Source organism: Fistularia commersonii, chromosome 9 (genome assembly GCF_037954325.1).
Source record: "Fistularia commersonii isolate RoL2024-O1a breed Wild chromosome 9, RoL_Fcom_v1.0, whole genome shotgun sequence".
Taxonomy (NCBI): domain Eukaryota; kingdom Metazoa; phylum Chordata; class Actinopteri; order Syngnathiformes; family Fistulariidae; genus Fistularia; species Fistularia commersonii.
Window position 1 is genome coordinate 10,047,955 of NC_141292.1, and position 14,738 is coordinate 10,062,692.

The 14,738-nt window shown below is 43.4% G+C and overlaps 1 protein-coding gene across 2 annotated transcripts in view; it reads left to right on the forward strand.

The window, feature by feature from the left end:
• ap3b1a (adaptor related protein complex 3 subunit beta 1a) overlaps positions 1 to 14,249 on the forward strand; it is a 62,899-nt gene extending 48,650 nt beyond the window's left edge. For both annotated transcript variants that reach the window (XM_086152400.1, XM_086152399.1), the window contains 5 exons: positions 782 to 1,010; positions 3,683 to 3,767; positions 4,579 to 4,676; positions 6,124 to 6,262; positions 13,229 to 14,249. In XM_086152400.1, coding sequence (XP_086008526.1) covers positions 782 to 1,010; positions 3,683 to 3,767; positions 4,579 to 4,676; positions 6,124 to 6,262; positions 13,229 to 13,382 — 705 coding nt within the window. In that variant the 3' untranslated portion in view covers positions 13,383 to 14,249. The remainder of the gene's footprint in view (positions 1 to 781; positions 1,011 to 3,682; positions 3,768 to 4,578; positions 4,677 to 6,123; positions 6,263 to 13,228) is intronic.
• The last annotated feature ends 489 nt before the right edge of the window (positions 14,250 to 14,738 follow it).

Here is a 14,738-nt window from a genome sequence, read left to right on the forward strand (position 1 = left end):
TTGGTGTTGATAGGTTTGTGTTGGTGATTGTGTTTCTTTGCTGTAATATTACCTCAAGCTTGTCAGGCTGAGTGCCCCGCCTTGATGGCACTAAATATAATGTTTATTTGCCAATGGACCACAAACATGTGAACATTTCTTTGACTATAGCACAATATTGAAGTTGCTTCCAGGCATCACCAAAATATTTTTTTGCACTATCCCACTACCTCCATCCCTACTTACCACTCTCATTGTATAATATTTATATTATACACTCTCCAGAACACCTTAGGTATTCTCATTTCATTTTACTTCCCTCTTCTACTGCCCAGCTGTTATTGCAATAACCATTCCCTGCACAAGGTGTTTCTCTTATTACTTTTTATATTTTAGAATCCTTTATTTGCATATTATTACTATCATGCACATGTGTCTACCCTGTAAGGCTGCTGCTTCTATCTTGTCTACTATCCAGTCATCTGAAAATTGCTGTACCAAGCATCCCTAGTTTGAGGGTACATGGAAGGTGTTTACGTTGAAGGGAAAGAAGCAACCTGAGTTAAAAGCATAAAAGAAATACCAACAGTGCTTTGTGTTTCAAGAGAGGACGATGAAAAATGAATGTTTATCACTGGATCATGTCTGTTTTATGTTTTGGTGCATGTTTATTTCACTTTAATGTTTTATATCCTCTTGAAAGATTTGCCAGAACTGAAAGTAACCATGGAGCTCATGAAACTAAGAAAATTAATTAAATCTAATTAATTAATAAAAAAAACTTTTGCTCTGTGCCCTCCAGGTCACCACTCCAACCTTCGGTCCCATTAAAACTTACGAACTGCTTCACCACATGACTGGGAAAGGCCTGTCAGCGAAGTACCACTTCCCCAGGCAGCCGTGTTTGTACCAGCCAAGCATGGTGTCCATCCAGGTCACTCTGACCAACAGCTCAGACCGCTGCCTGGAGGAGATCCACATCGGAGACCGGAGCCCGGCCAGCCTGGACATCCACTGTTTCAACACCATCGGTGAGCATCACCAGGGTCTCACACTGCAAAATGTGTAATTGTATTATTCCCTGTCATTTCCACTTGTTTGTTAATATAAATAAGGTTGACTTACTTCACTGTGAGTCCCCACTTAAAGTGATTTTATCCCAGCGTGATTTATGAGTGTGATAATGATTCGCAAAATCAAATCAAAAATTTTATGTTGCTCTGGAGGTTTTGCAACACCACGATTCTTTTTTCCACACACAAACACACACACACACAAAATCTGTATATCTTGTTACATAGTTGCATGAGTGCTGCTCTCCCTATGAACTAGAAGCAGGTGCTTCTATTTGATTTTCTCTTTCCTGCATACACACACATACACACACACAAACACAGAGAAGCAAGTGTGGCGGGGAGCGCATTAAAACCGTCAATTGCAGCGGATTGATTGGGCATAGAAGGAACTGAAGCAGCCAAACAGAGGATAATTTTGATCGATTGAGGCCGGCTGCCCTGAGCCTGTGGCTGGAGTTGGCGTGGATAAGTTGAAGAGGATTAATGGAGGCAAAGCTTAAAGTGCTGTTGTTTTGCGTTCATTGCCGTGGCTGAGGAAGTTGTGTTTTTTTTTTTTTTTGCCCGGTTTTCTGTTTACCTGTCCGTCAGTAGGGGTTTCAGGGGATTTTGCAAAACTGCTCCTCTGTTTCTCAGTGGAAGTAGCAGAGGTAGAGCTTGTGTCCAGCAAGAAAGTGCTACAGTGCTACATGTACAGATCCATTCAAGTTTGGAGTCAGACCCGACTCCTAGGAGGGATACACAATGTATCCTCCATCTTGAGCAAGCAGTAGCTGTAAGTGATTTCCGAATGAATGATGTGACAGGCAGGGCTCACTTTCCTAACATTCGCTGATAGAGAAACTGGATAACGCAGCAAGATGAACTCAAGGATCGGCGAATGCTAGGGTGGAGGTGTATTTCGTATTTGAAAGTACATTTTGAGACTTTTCTTCTGACTTCCTTTCTGGAAATGAGTAAGTGCCCTGTCAACTAACACTATGTCAGACAAAGTTTGAATGTAGAAACAGAAACAGTCTGTGGAAAGAATGTAAAAGTGCACTGACTCTTAAAAACTCACATTTCTGACACAACAACTTAAGAACACTTGACATCATCTTTGATCGACCGAGTCTGTTTAACTTCATGTGTGGACTAAGGTCACAGCAGTTAGCCAGCGAGAGAGAGAGAGACGTCTCTCAGCTGTCTCAGTCAGTAGAGGCTAAACAATCTGCGTCACCATGGAAACTATCACCTGGAGATGACTCTTCCCAGCTGATTCAGATTGGCTTATTTTACACACTCCCCAAATAATACCGGTGACATTTATGTCATAAATTTTTTTATAACCCATATTTTTCTTAACGCTGTCAAGTCCTTCTGTCTCTTTGGCTGTTATTTCATCATTTTCAATTCTGCTGACTGCATTAAATTATAATTGATATCTAAAAGATTTAAGAAAAAGTCTCCCCAGATGAAGTCAGAAGACAAGATGGCACTGTCGTATTCACATGGTTTGTTTGACTGAACAGTTTGTTTTTTTTTAATCACAGGACTGTCTTTATATTATTGTTTTTTTGTTTTGTTTTTATTGAAGAATTACCATGAAATATATCCAATGTGACCAAGCATTTTATGAAAACTCACCAGAAAATGCAGGGAGACAAAATCTTGAAGACTCATTGGTGACTCTGTTTAGATGGTCTTCATGACAGAATATATGTATTGTTATGTGTTCTTTCTTTCTTAATTATTTATTATTTATTGTCATCCTATAATCTGACACATAGGCTAATACAACTGTTATTCACTAATTGCTATTTTTCTTTCAAGTCACTGGACTGCATTTGAAAATCAGGAGAAAACCTCAAACATTGGCAATTGAAAATCACCATGTAACATAAACACGATCTTAAATCTTCTGCTTTTGCCGCAGTTTACTGAAGATCTTGACTTAAAAAGCTGAATCCCACGTCAAGAACTACTGGTGGAATTTAAAAAGTGTTTTATACTAATTCTCAAGAAATAGAGACGATGGGATGGATCTAAAGAACATCTGCTGGAGGAGCTGTGAAGGATACAAGTCCATAATGGCTTTGTTTTCCAAGGTTTTCCTCTGGAGCCTCTCCTCCTCCGTCTGTGGAAAGAGTTATACAGTATAACAGCCCTGCTCCTCAGAGAGAGACCCGTGTTGACGGGGGAAGCGTGGAGGATGTTTCTGTCTGTCTCTGTTCTTCTCATCCTTAACCTCCCCCCTCGCCTCCCCCCTGCCTCAGCTGTCCAGATACTCGCCGCAGCATTTTTAGCCCTACTTTGACTGTGTCTCCCCCTCCCCTCATCTCTTCTTCTCTTTGACAAGCTTGTTGTTTTGGAAATATGCTCGGTCCTTCATGTTTTGTTTTTTTCCCCCTTTCCCACCACCAAAGCCGAAGGAGTGGGGTATGAGATTGAAGGATAGCTCTCTCACACACGGTGGCCTTGCTTTGTGAGGTAGAAAACACAAGTGGTGTGGATGCCTGTCTGTTCCACTCTGCTGCTGCCCCCCACCCCCACCGGCTCCATCCCTCCACGCAGCGCACACCGTGCCCTTGTCACTCACTCTTTCCTTCTCCCCCCTCTCGTCTTTCCTCTCCTCTCTTTTCCATTCTCAGAGCGGCTGGAGCCGGAGGCCTTCGTGACAGTTTCCATGGGTATTGACTTCAGCGACTCGACACAAGCAGCCAACTTCCAGTTGTGGTACGACAAGCTGACGTTCACGCACATGATACCCACCCGGGTTTATGTATTTATTTTTTTGTACATCTATTTGTTCTTACAAGGCTCCCATCTTCATCAACTTGCTATTAACCTCATTTGCATCTTCTCTCTTCTTTTACCTCCCTCATGTGTTCTTTCTTAATTCGTTTTGCTTCCCGCCCCCTCTGTGCCAGTTCTCCCAGGCGACACATCAACTGGGATTGATCCCACTTCACCGGAATAACAATTATTCCTCCGCTAATCAGGTCCAGCCCAAATCAACTCACTGAATGCCATCGGCACTGCTGCTCGCGCAATCGATACCTGTATCAGAAAATCTGTGCAGGATGAGGAAATCAATGCTGCCAAAAAAAAACCCAAACAAAAAAAAAAGACACAGGACACAGTCAGCACGGTGCACAAGACTATTAGACAGAAATGTTTCACAAAGCGATTGGCTTATCAAGGCGCAGCTGGATAAAAAAATAAACTGATATTTGTGTAACAACGGCTGTTATGTGAGATCTGAATGTGCTGTGATTTGTTCAAAAAAATAAAGAAATCACATGAGAATACTGGGAAATCAAAGAGCGAATACTTGAAGGAGGAGGAACAAATAGGAGCATATCAGGATCTGTTGCATAGCTACTAAGATTGCCCTGGAAAATGACATCTATAAAACATTGGGAGCTCCGATAGATCCTTTACAGTTGCAACCGAAACAATTTTGTCCTTGTTTATCCTTGATCTGTCTTTTTAAATGCACAACATGTGTAATTTGAACTGCACAGTCGTTTTCCCTCCTCCTCAGCACCAAGGAGGACCAGTTTAGCGTGTGCGTCCAGCCAGCTGTGGGGGAGCTCCTCAAACCCTCCACCATGACAGAGCAAGACTTCTGCCAGGAGCAAGGTGAGCCTCCACCTCCAAGTCGCTGCTGGCAAAACAAAGTAAATTGCTCTCCATGAACAACCGCCATTGTGGGTAGGATTTTGAAGAGCTAGCTTCAAAATCAAACAGACAGACAGAGACAGAAAAGAAAGAGAGAGAGAGAGTTCGACAACCCAGCAGCAAACACAAGTTTCTGGTGTGTGTGTGTGTGTGTGTGTGTGTGTGTGTATGTGTGTATGTGTGCATGTGTGCGTGCGTGTGTGCGTGTGTGCGTGTGTGCGTGCGTGCGTGCGTGCGTGCAACAAATTAAGATCATTTTTTGTGGAGATGCAAAGAAAATGTCAACAAGACTAGACAACACTTTATTAGACATTCTAAGTCCAGTTTCTTTATTTTCTGCAGATTAGAAATGCTGCCAGGCTGACAAAAAAAAAAAATAATGTAAAAGTCTTTTGGCATTTTTATTTTCATTTAAGTATTTATTTATTTTGTTGTTTGTTTTGGTGGAAATATTCCAAGCAGTGTGTTTATATTTGCATACTGGCATGGAACAGGACTCCTGTGAGAGGGGTTATACATACAAGTGTGTTGTCTCCCACTGTAAGCGTTAAAGTTCCCATTTTGCGTTTTTATTTTTAAGGACATCACAAAAATAAAAAACTAGAATGCAGCAAGGCTTCTCCTTTAAAAAAAAAGCAATTTCAATTTGGGCATCCATCAGAAATGCAGACCGAGGGCATGGAGCCGAATCCACATCCAGAAACATGTGGACCCTCTCCTGCATGCCTTATTATTAAAGAATATTTTTAATAAAGTCTATTCAAGTGAAATGAATTCCAAGCTAGGCTGTTTTTAATAATCATCAGCTCCATCCTCTCGGCATTTAAAAGCATGCATATTATCAAGCACTTCCTGCCGTTTCCAATTTAAACGCACTTCAGCATCATTCCGGCTGCTTTAAAAGGCAGCTATTGGCACCTGAGAGCGCATTCCTATCCCAGACCTGGGTGTGCTTTAAGTGCCTGCTAAATGGTGCCTCTCACTTAATTAATTAATCCTTATTTTCTCTTTCTTTCTTTTTTTTTTTTAAATACATTTCACTCTTGACAAATAAAGGTTCAACTGAGAAGAACAACTCCCCTCCCCAGGCCATTTTCCTTCCTCATCAAGTTGGTGTTTAGTGCCCCTGCAGCGATGTCAGTTTCTTTCATTGACAACCTTGTTAGATTATATTTCCCCTCAAAGCCTCCTTTAGTTCCTTGTGTTTTCACCATATTCCTTGCATTTCCTTTGAATCCCTAGTCATTACTTTCTGTCATAAACCGACCATCCGTCTTTAATTTTGAATTCTTCTTCCATCCGTTCATTATTCAACTAGGATATACATATATTTGTAAATAAATCTTAAAATGCATATTTACGTGCAGGCATCGTGTGAAGGTGAGACACTTTACTTCCATCCAAACAGGTAAACTCCTTGGCATGAATGAGACTACGGCAACGATCACCATGGCAACAGAAAACACCTCCAGCCAGGCCATCAGCAAGCAGGTCCTGTCTGTGGCCAACATGGGATTGGTTTCCTCCAGCCAAAACAGCCTCTACAGGTGAAACTCTATCCAGCTCTTTGCTAATTAATTCACCTTTCAAGCACAATCTGATCTAATATCGAACTAATCATATGTGTGTGTGCGTGTGTGTGCACACCATGCATGTGCGTATTAAGAAACATTGTATGTATGGATGTGAACAAATGTGTTGACCATACTGCAAGTCCAATCAGGCAGTTTTTTTGCCTTAATTCTGTTACTAATACGGTAAAACGCTTTCAAGAGATCTGTTCAAAAGCCTCTATTATAGTTTCTGTATGTATAACAGCTCTATTCTATAATTTGCTCTGAATCCAAGGTTTATTTGCCAAGCGGGAAAATGTTGTGTTTTTCTTTTATTCTCACCTCACCACGCAAAACATCCCCCTGTCAGAAATGGTGGTTAATACTGAAATCCTACGATAGTTCTTTGACTGCAGTGTTTTCATGCCGGCTTCGAAGGAGAAGGCGCATCATGTGACAGCAGTGTGGCGTTGATGAGAGCGGCGTGTGAGCGGGTATGGGAGAGTGAAAGTGTTCCAGCCAGCCCCTCACAGACATGCCAGGGGAATGCCCTGAGAAGCCTGGCTGTGTAATTGGTGTACACAGAGTGTGCTAATGAGCTTCCTCCTCTGTCACGCACACCCGAACACCTGATAATTACACCTCCCTCTCTTCCTCTGTTTCCTGCCCTGGCTCTGCCTTGCTTCATCCCTACACCCCGTCTCTCCTTCACTTCCTCTTTGTCTTTCACTCCATCCCCCTCGCAACGCATCGGGCTCCTCTGCTTCTGTCCATTACCTCAGCTCGCGGGCGCTGCTGATCATTTCTCTAAAGATTTGTCAAGTAATAGAGGGAACGAAGGAAAATGTTGGATAAATAAGGGACAGCGAGGGAAGTCAGAGCGGGAAAAACAATAAGAGCGGAGACACTTTCGCAAGGGCACAGAGCGCTGGAGGACTGAGTGGAAATCAATGTCAGGCAGTGGGAGAGGCCTGTGTCCAATAAGCCAATACTTCATTCAGAATAACCAATAGTTTAAATGACTCCATACTATCAATCTCTGGTCTGTTGCTATGACGGCCATCTTCCAGTGTTGTCTTAGAATGAATTTGCTTGTTCCCGTCATTTCCCCCAGTAACTGTATGGTAGCCAGCAGTATTGTGGCTTACCGTTGGAGCTGCAGAGATGGTCCGCACAGCTATTGTTCCCTCAGACCTCAGGAGGGATGGGCGGTTTTTGAAAATGTGATCAAAATATGTTGATCCGTTTCAAGATATCAGCTCAAGTACAAGTAAATGCTTGTCACACACACAACCACCACTCCGTTGATCAATTCGTGGTATTTAGTTCCACTTTTAATTAAGTGCTTATCAAAGACTTCCAAATGTACTTTTCATCTGCAAAAGAATCTTGACTAAGCATCACTAAACTGCCTTTTAAAATGTTTAAAAAATGATTGTATGTATAAAAAAAGAAAATCTTCATAGTTCATTGGTCAATTATTTGTTCCTGCATATAATTTTTATTTTCTGGAATATCTTTTAAATACGGCGCTTTTTCCCCAGTTTCCTCGTGGCAGTCAAGTTCACGTCCTCGGTTGATCAAATGGGGGATAACCACGCTCACCAAATGAAAAAGAAATTTTCTTCAGAAATATTCAAATATAAATGAAGAAATGATTTTATCAAAATTAAACGCAGCTTTTGAAACCGGACAGTGACCTGGGTTCATCAGTTATTAGTTTGCTGTCAGTGATGCTCTAATTCAGTTAGTAAATTGATATAGTTGTTATATTATTTTAGGTTGTTGAGCGTACCGTGCAAGTGATCAATGCATCCATCGAGAACTGTGTGTTATTCGTTTGCTCTTCATCCAGATACCTGGATCTGTTTTCTCCAGTAATGCAATAAGAACTCAGAAGGGGTCAATGGGGGGTAAGATCTTTAATATTTGAGAAAATGTCTTAAAAGCTTAAAAAAAAATCATGTAAATGTAAAATTATCTTCAATTAGTTGGAAATTACCTCAAAGTGACCTAAATAAAACTTAGGAATGCAACATTTTTAAAATATAAAGTTTGACTAAATTGTGTCTGAAAATGTAAATTACAAACCTGAAGTTGCCATAAAAAGGATTTGAATTCAGCTCAATACTACACTCATAGCCCTATCGCATCCATCAGAAAAATAACAACTCTAATTAAACTCCCTGCAGGCTGATTAAATCCTTTGTTTTGTATTCATCTGAAATGTCATTCCTCATATCCAAATAGACATAATGTTTATTTTTTCCTCAGTCAAACTAGGGTTACCGAATTCTGGGAAAATCTCTGTGCTCTTTTTAGAAACAATCCTGAAGCAGTAAATAACAGTGGTTGACTTGATTTTTCTTTGCCTTTTGTGTTGGAGTAAGAAAGCAATCTCGCATCTAAAATAACTGCATTTTAGCCCCTTATCGTACAGTCTGAGTGTATTTATCACACATTTTTATTAGCTACTAATAGATTCTCCTCTTCTTCCATCCCAGAGGTGTATCCGAACAAAGGCTACTAATAATTACCGAGGCAACAAATTAAGTCGGTATATAATGTATCATTCAGTCTGTAAAGTATTGGAAAAATACAGAGGGGAATCAATTGTCTGAATTCATTTTTCTTTTTAATGTCTCCCTAATATATTGCATTTCTAGTGCAGTCTAGAACGGGCTTCCTGCTAAGGAGCAATGCCACATAACATCAACGTCTGCAGTTTCATTTCAACCCCTTTCAGATCAACCCCTCTTCCCCCCTGAAGAAAAGAGAAATTTAATGACACTCAGAGCAGAGCAAAGGAGCAACCGTCCCTGGAATCAGGATGGAATCAGAATGATCAGCCCGATAAAGATGCGTTGACTTTTCGCGCATCGACCGAGGGTCGGGGCCACTTTTCCTGAATTTCCACATCGCATACTTTGAATAAACACAGTGCAGGCAGACTCATCGATCCAATCGGATGCATCCACTGAGGGCTGATTGCAGAGGTTGCCTGGCATTAAGTAGGATGCCGGATTTGACCTCTCTTTCTCCTCTAGTCTCCCCTAGAGAAAGGGCGCTCCCATCTGGGCGAGATCACCCCTCAAAGCCCAGAAACTTTGGGGTGTAATGTCCAAATAATGGATGGGATTTCAATACAAAGCCCAAAACCGACGCGGCTAAACTGACCTCGGACCGCAGCGCAGGGGGGAGTCAATACGGGATTCTGTCGAACGACGCCTCCCCCCTGCACTGCCCCTGTTCATCAGCAGGGCGCAGCACTGCTTTTCCCAAGCAGCCGGCGAGACCGGGAGCGCCAGCGCAGGGGGGATTCCACTGAAACACAGAAATTGATTGCTGGAAAGGAGGATGGCAATAAATCAAGCAGGAAAGCAAATGTAGAAAACGCTGTTCTTGTTTATGTCTAAACAGGCGGAATAGAATAAATGTGCTCTATTTTTCAGTCCGTTTGAAAGCAAATTTGATCGAATTTTGCATGCATTGCCAACCCCTCCAGTTAAGAGCCTAATTTGAAAGGAAAAAAAACTTGATTTATAAGCTGGGCTTTCTCTTTACTTTGCACTTTGATATAATTAAATTATGCTTCTTTAAACACTGAATTTTTCTCCTTTCAGCAAATTCTAGCTCCTATTTGAAATCTAATCGACTATCATACGACACCTGATTAAACATCTGGTCTCCGTGTTGCGGACCGTGCTCGTGATCCGCCCGCGGTTTATGCCACGTGCACATGTGCAGGTGCCTGAGTCGGTACCAGACAATGAGGCAACCTCATGCGGTCACGCGCTCCTCCTCGCCGACCCGTCCCTTCTTCTTCCCTCCGTCTGAGTTCGGTGTTCCTCCCAGGGCAGCGGTGTGCCCGAGCACGTGGCCGAGCCCCGGGTTCTAATTGGGAGTAATGGCTCTGGCCATCTGCCCGCTCTGTGCCTGCTAGACTCCGGTCTGGCGTTACTGACCACTCGGCTGAAGGACACTCCTCCACTTGTCCACCTGGCTGAGAACCAGCACCAGAACAATGGCGTTCAGCTGCCGCGGCATCAGCCTCCCCGACACGGCTGGAAAATATAACGTATTACAGGCCTTTGCGACTGAGCGGCTTGTTTCCACCAGGTTTTGCGGAGCTGTGCATTAAGTCCCGCGTTCTGGGTCTTCTCAGCGTGAGGGTGAATGTAAAGGTGAAGCCCACTTTGTGTTTGCTGTGGCAGAGTGGAGGGGAGGCAGATGGCACACAGGCTCTCTGAACTGAGGAGAATCACAGATAATTGGAGAGTGATGCTTAGCCGCAGCCCCGCCGATCGATCCCAATCTGCCTGCTCTAAGTCCAGGGGTTATGCTTTGCTTTTCTTTTCATACTCCGCAATTAATCCAGTATTAAGCCCGGTGTGTGAAGAGTGCAGGGGAATACCAATGACCCGTTTAGGGCCTGCTTGTCCTTAATCTTTCCTTTCTACTCCTTAAAAAATGCACCGATGTAAACTTGATTTGGGTCCCCCTGCACGAACGCCCGCGAGGCGGCAAACCGCTGACAAAAACAAGAAGCGCTCTTGTTTATTTTTTTACTGGTACATAAAACCACACGTGCTCAAAAGGCCCGCCGCCGTCTCTCCTGGGGTGAAGTAAAAGCAGCCTCAGGGTGGTGTTAACTGGCTGAGTAAATGATAGATTTATATCCTAAATCCATTAGCAAAGCCACAGGGAACACATAGACACCCTTAGGCTCCTGTCAGCGGAGCGCAGGGGAGGTCAAAGAGGGAAGAGGACATGAATGTGTTTACACGTGGCCCGAATTGTAAACATGAAAAATGAGAACGGTGTTGGTCAATGATGTAACAAAGCACAGAGGCGGGATAAGCAGCTGCTCAAGAAATATGATAATGCATGTTGAAGCTGGAAACTAATAAAGGAAGTTCCCTCGCAGTTTCGTTAATATGGGAACGAACGGTATACTTTTATATTTCTTTTGCATTCTTTGGTTGGCGCATCGACTGCGAGACTTGTCGAAGCGGATGTTCGAGTGAACGGATGTGGGTTTGAGTGACGCGGAATGGAGCCGGTATTTCCACTGTTGGCAGTTTGGATTAATATACAACCCCTGAATAATTTAGTGACATAAAAGCAGCCCAGAGATGTTGGTGTATTTTGAGGGAAATTAATCCTCTTGTTGAATGGCTTGTGTTTCCTGCAGAAGTGGCTAATATTTTAATTAAGCCTGAGGAGGACTCTCTTTCTCCTCCCCGAGAGCTCCCTGATAAACTCCCGTTCCTCTGTTGATGGTAATTTAGCAGCTCCCCAGAGACGAACCCCAGACGCACTGTTTCATTGTGTATGCATGTACCCTCAGACCCCCCGCGCCCCCGCCACCGCCACCTCGTCTTAAACGTGTGTGGTAATTGGCGGACGTGCTCGATGTCTGCCGTCACATGGGTCTCTGACAGCTCCTGTCCACACACACCATCCTGCGGGGGCCCTTCACGGGTTTTAGTTGAGGTCTGAGTGGGGCCCTTTGTGGACTATTTGTTAGGCCTAAGCGGGCTGCCACAGGGGGTCTTTGTTGGAGGGATGTAGTGCTAAATGGAGGCAGATGGCGGGGAGTTTAGCCACGTGAGGCTCGGGGATGCAGCGGGGTGCGGGAGAAAGGGGCTCTGGCACCTTCAAAAAGGGTCACGCTGGGTCACAGCCCCTGTCTGCCTCTTGTTAGCGGCCTCAATGGAGACCATGTGCGCACAGATTTGCACCAAGTCTACAGGGACAGTATCCAAGGAGACGATGGACAGAAAATCCTCCCAGTGTCCCAGTGGGAGCTGGTGGGACGTGCCCCCCCCCCCCCCCCCCCCCCCCTTTGGTCCTCATGCTCCCACACACTCATAGAGACCCTCAGTCCATAAAAATGGGCTAATTTCTGTTTGACTGGCACAATGGGCGTGTCTCACCCCAAGCCACTCTTTAGTCCGCCGGGATAATAGACTGTCTGTTGGCCCCCACTCAATATATTTTCTGCCACTTTCTCCTTCTCAGCCTCACTCACTCCTTTGGGGTGATTACAAGGTGTTAGCAAATATCCCAATGTGAGGATGTGAGGATCAATTATGCGGTTTTAAGTCAAGTGCTCAGAGCGGTGCACTGATGCCCAAATTAACCGCTGGCATGTTCGGCCTCCAGCGATACTGCTAAAAATATCTGTAAATCAAGCAGCGCATTTTATTGTCACATTGGTGTTACGTCGGCGTGACATCAGCAGCTAGAATATTATCATAAATAAACAAAGGTTATAAAATTGCTAATTTAGGGGTGAAAAAAAATCTCAAGAATTAGACAGATTAAAGCTGGCAAAGGCCTGATAGCATGTCATCATTGGCCTAAAAATGCTGCCAGACACTATTAAAATTATGTTGCGGAGGTTATAGCATTTTAGAGTGTGGATGAGGCTTATGTTAGCTACGTAATACTAATTACACAACACTGATGCTAATACAGGCAGCTAGCCCAACACTGTTGATATTAGCAAGTGGATACAAATTACCTGATCAGGTTTTTGGGTTCCTCAGCCAAAGTTCTGCTGACACCACCTGACGTCCACAGGTCACTCGCTGCCTGTCTTTGCGCCAAACTGGAAAGTCTGCAGAATCGAACAAGCAATCGGATCATAAAATGCTTCCAATGCAATTTGAATAATGTGGACACTGTAGGCAGAAAAAGGAGATGGAATGGAATTTTCATGGGGAAAAAAACTGAAAAGGAAATGGGTATTTGTACATCTGCTGTTGTATAGAGGTACTAATATTGCTCAGCGCTGCAGAAGAATAGGCCACGTGTACGCACAATGGCAATATATGTCATCATTTCGTTCCCATTGAAGTAAATGATATACTTTTAAGAATATGGCCTTTTTCTTGTACCTCATCTGAGGGTTAAGTCTTTTCCCAGATCTTTCATGTTTGTTTTTGACTGCAGGTTTGCCGGACGGACTGTGAGCAGCGACGCCCTGGTCCTGGTGATGTTGGAACTGAAGGACTCGCCGTCGGCAGAGCTCACCATCAACACAGAGAAGAGCGTAATGGCGTCCATGCTGCTCCGAGACCTCAAACAAGCCCTGGGCCAACCCTAGAAGCCTCGCCTTTCCTCAACACATGACACCTCTCTGTGAACGTACGGGAAGAAATTCACTGCAGATGTAAGGTTTTATTCCTGATGTTTAGGGCGTTTTATCCAGAAAGGAGATAGAAATTAGCTTTGGATGAACAGATAATAATGCCAATCCGACAATGGATTGACAGTGAAAGCAGACATAATAAATTATGAATAAATACATCAAATTAAAATAAATGTAATCAGTATATTAACACTATTTCCTTTTTTGTTCTCCAGTTTTTTCATTTGTTATCCATCTATTGTCAGTTGGTTTTTATTTGTATTTGCAACTAAAACGTTTGAAGAGGCTGAAACTCTGAAAGTAACAGAGGTGTGGAGCGTCTTTTTTCAGAGAGGATTGTCAGAGTCTCAAAGAAGATGATGATCTCCTTTCAATCGTCACAAAAAAACTGCAAATTTTTGACCCCCAACCACCGCCGCCTCGATTTCTCTCACAGTCCTCGACCCGTAACATCGGACGTCTATTGTGGAGGAGACTAATACATTTCAAACCTTGTATTTGGCATTACATCCACTGTTTTCTTTCCTGGATTGGGGGGATACAGATCTCAGGCCCAGGGTCAGTTTATCCCTCCTCTGTGTTTACACACACCCAGATAAATCCAAATTTATAGAATCGAGGAAGAGACTAAACCATTCCAGACACAGTAATAAAGCTGGGAGTCTGTCCTTGAAGCGGTTTTACATGTCGCCTGATTCCTCTCTGCATTCCAGCCCCAAAGTGCCTTCCTCGTCTTATTTAGAAAACAGGCAAAAAGACTGAACTCAACTGCTTTTATCTGTACCGCTTTTTGCTGAAGAATAAAAGGTCAAGCTCTTCAAACCATTTTTTTTTCTTTCCAGTGTCTTGCTGCTAATGATATTTTCTGTGTTTTTGAACTTAAATTCTGCGCCGCAGTTCAGACGAAAACGTGGCTGAGGCACAAAATCGTTAATAGTGCGCTCGGCTAATTGGCAGGCTGAGACACACACCATGTACTCGTGACATCATGACTGTGATGAATCTGCCTCTCCGCCATATGTTCCTCCATGTTTCCAACTTCGGCCCTGTAGCTTATAAAGCGCGTGCTGGCAGCAGCGCTTGGGCCAAATCTGCCCCCCTGATAAAATCCATTACACAAATATTCTCTAGATTTTAAAGATAAATCACTGCAATAGGTAACATTAGCATAGCACATAACATAACACATAGGTGTGTCATAAGACCTGGTGCGTCTGTAGCTGCAGGATTTATTTTTATTTGTGTCAGTTTGGTACCACTCACTCGTACGACCGTATAAACCAACGCAGAAAACGTATGTTCGACAAACTT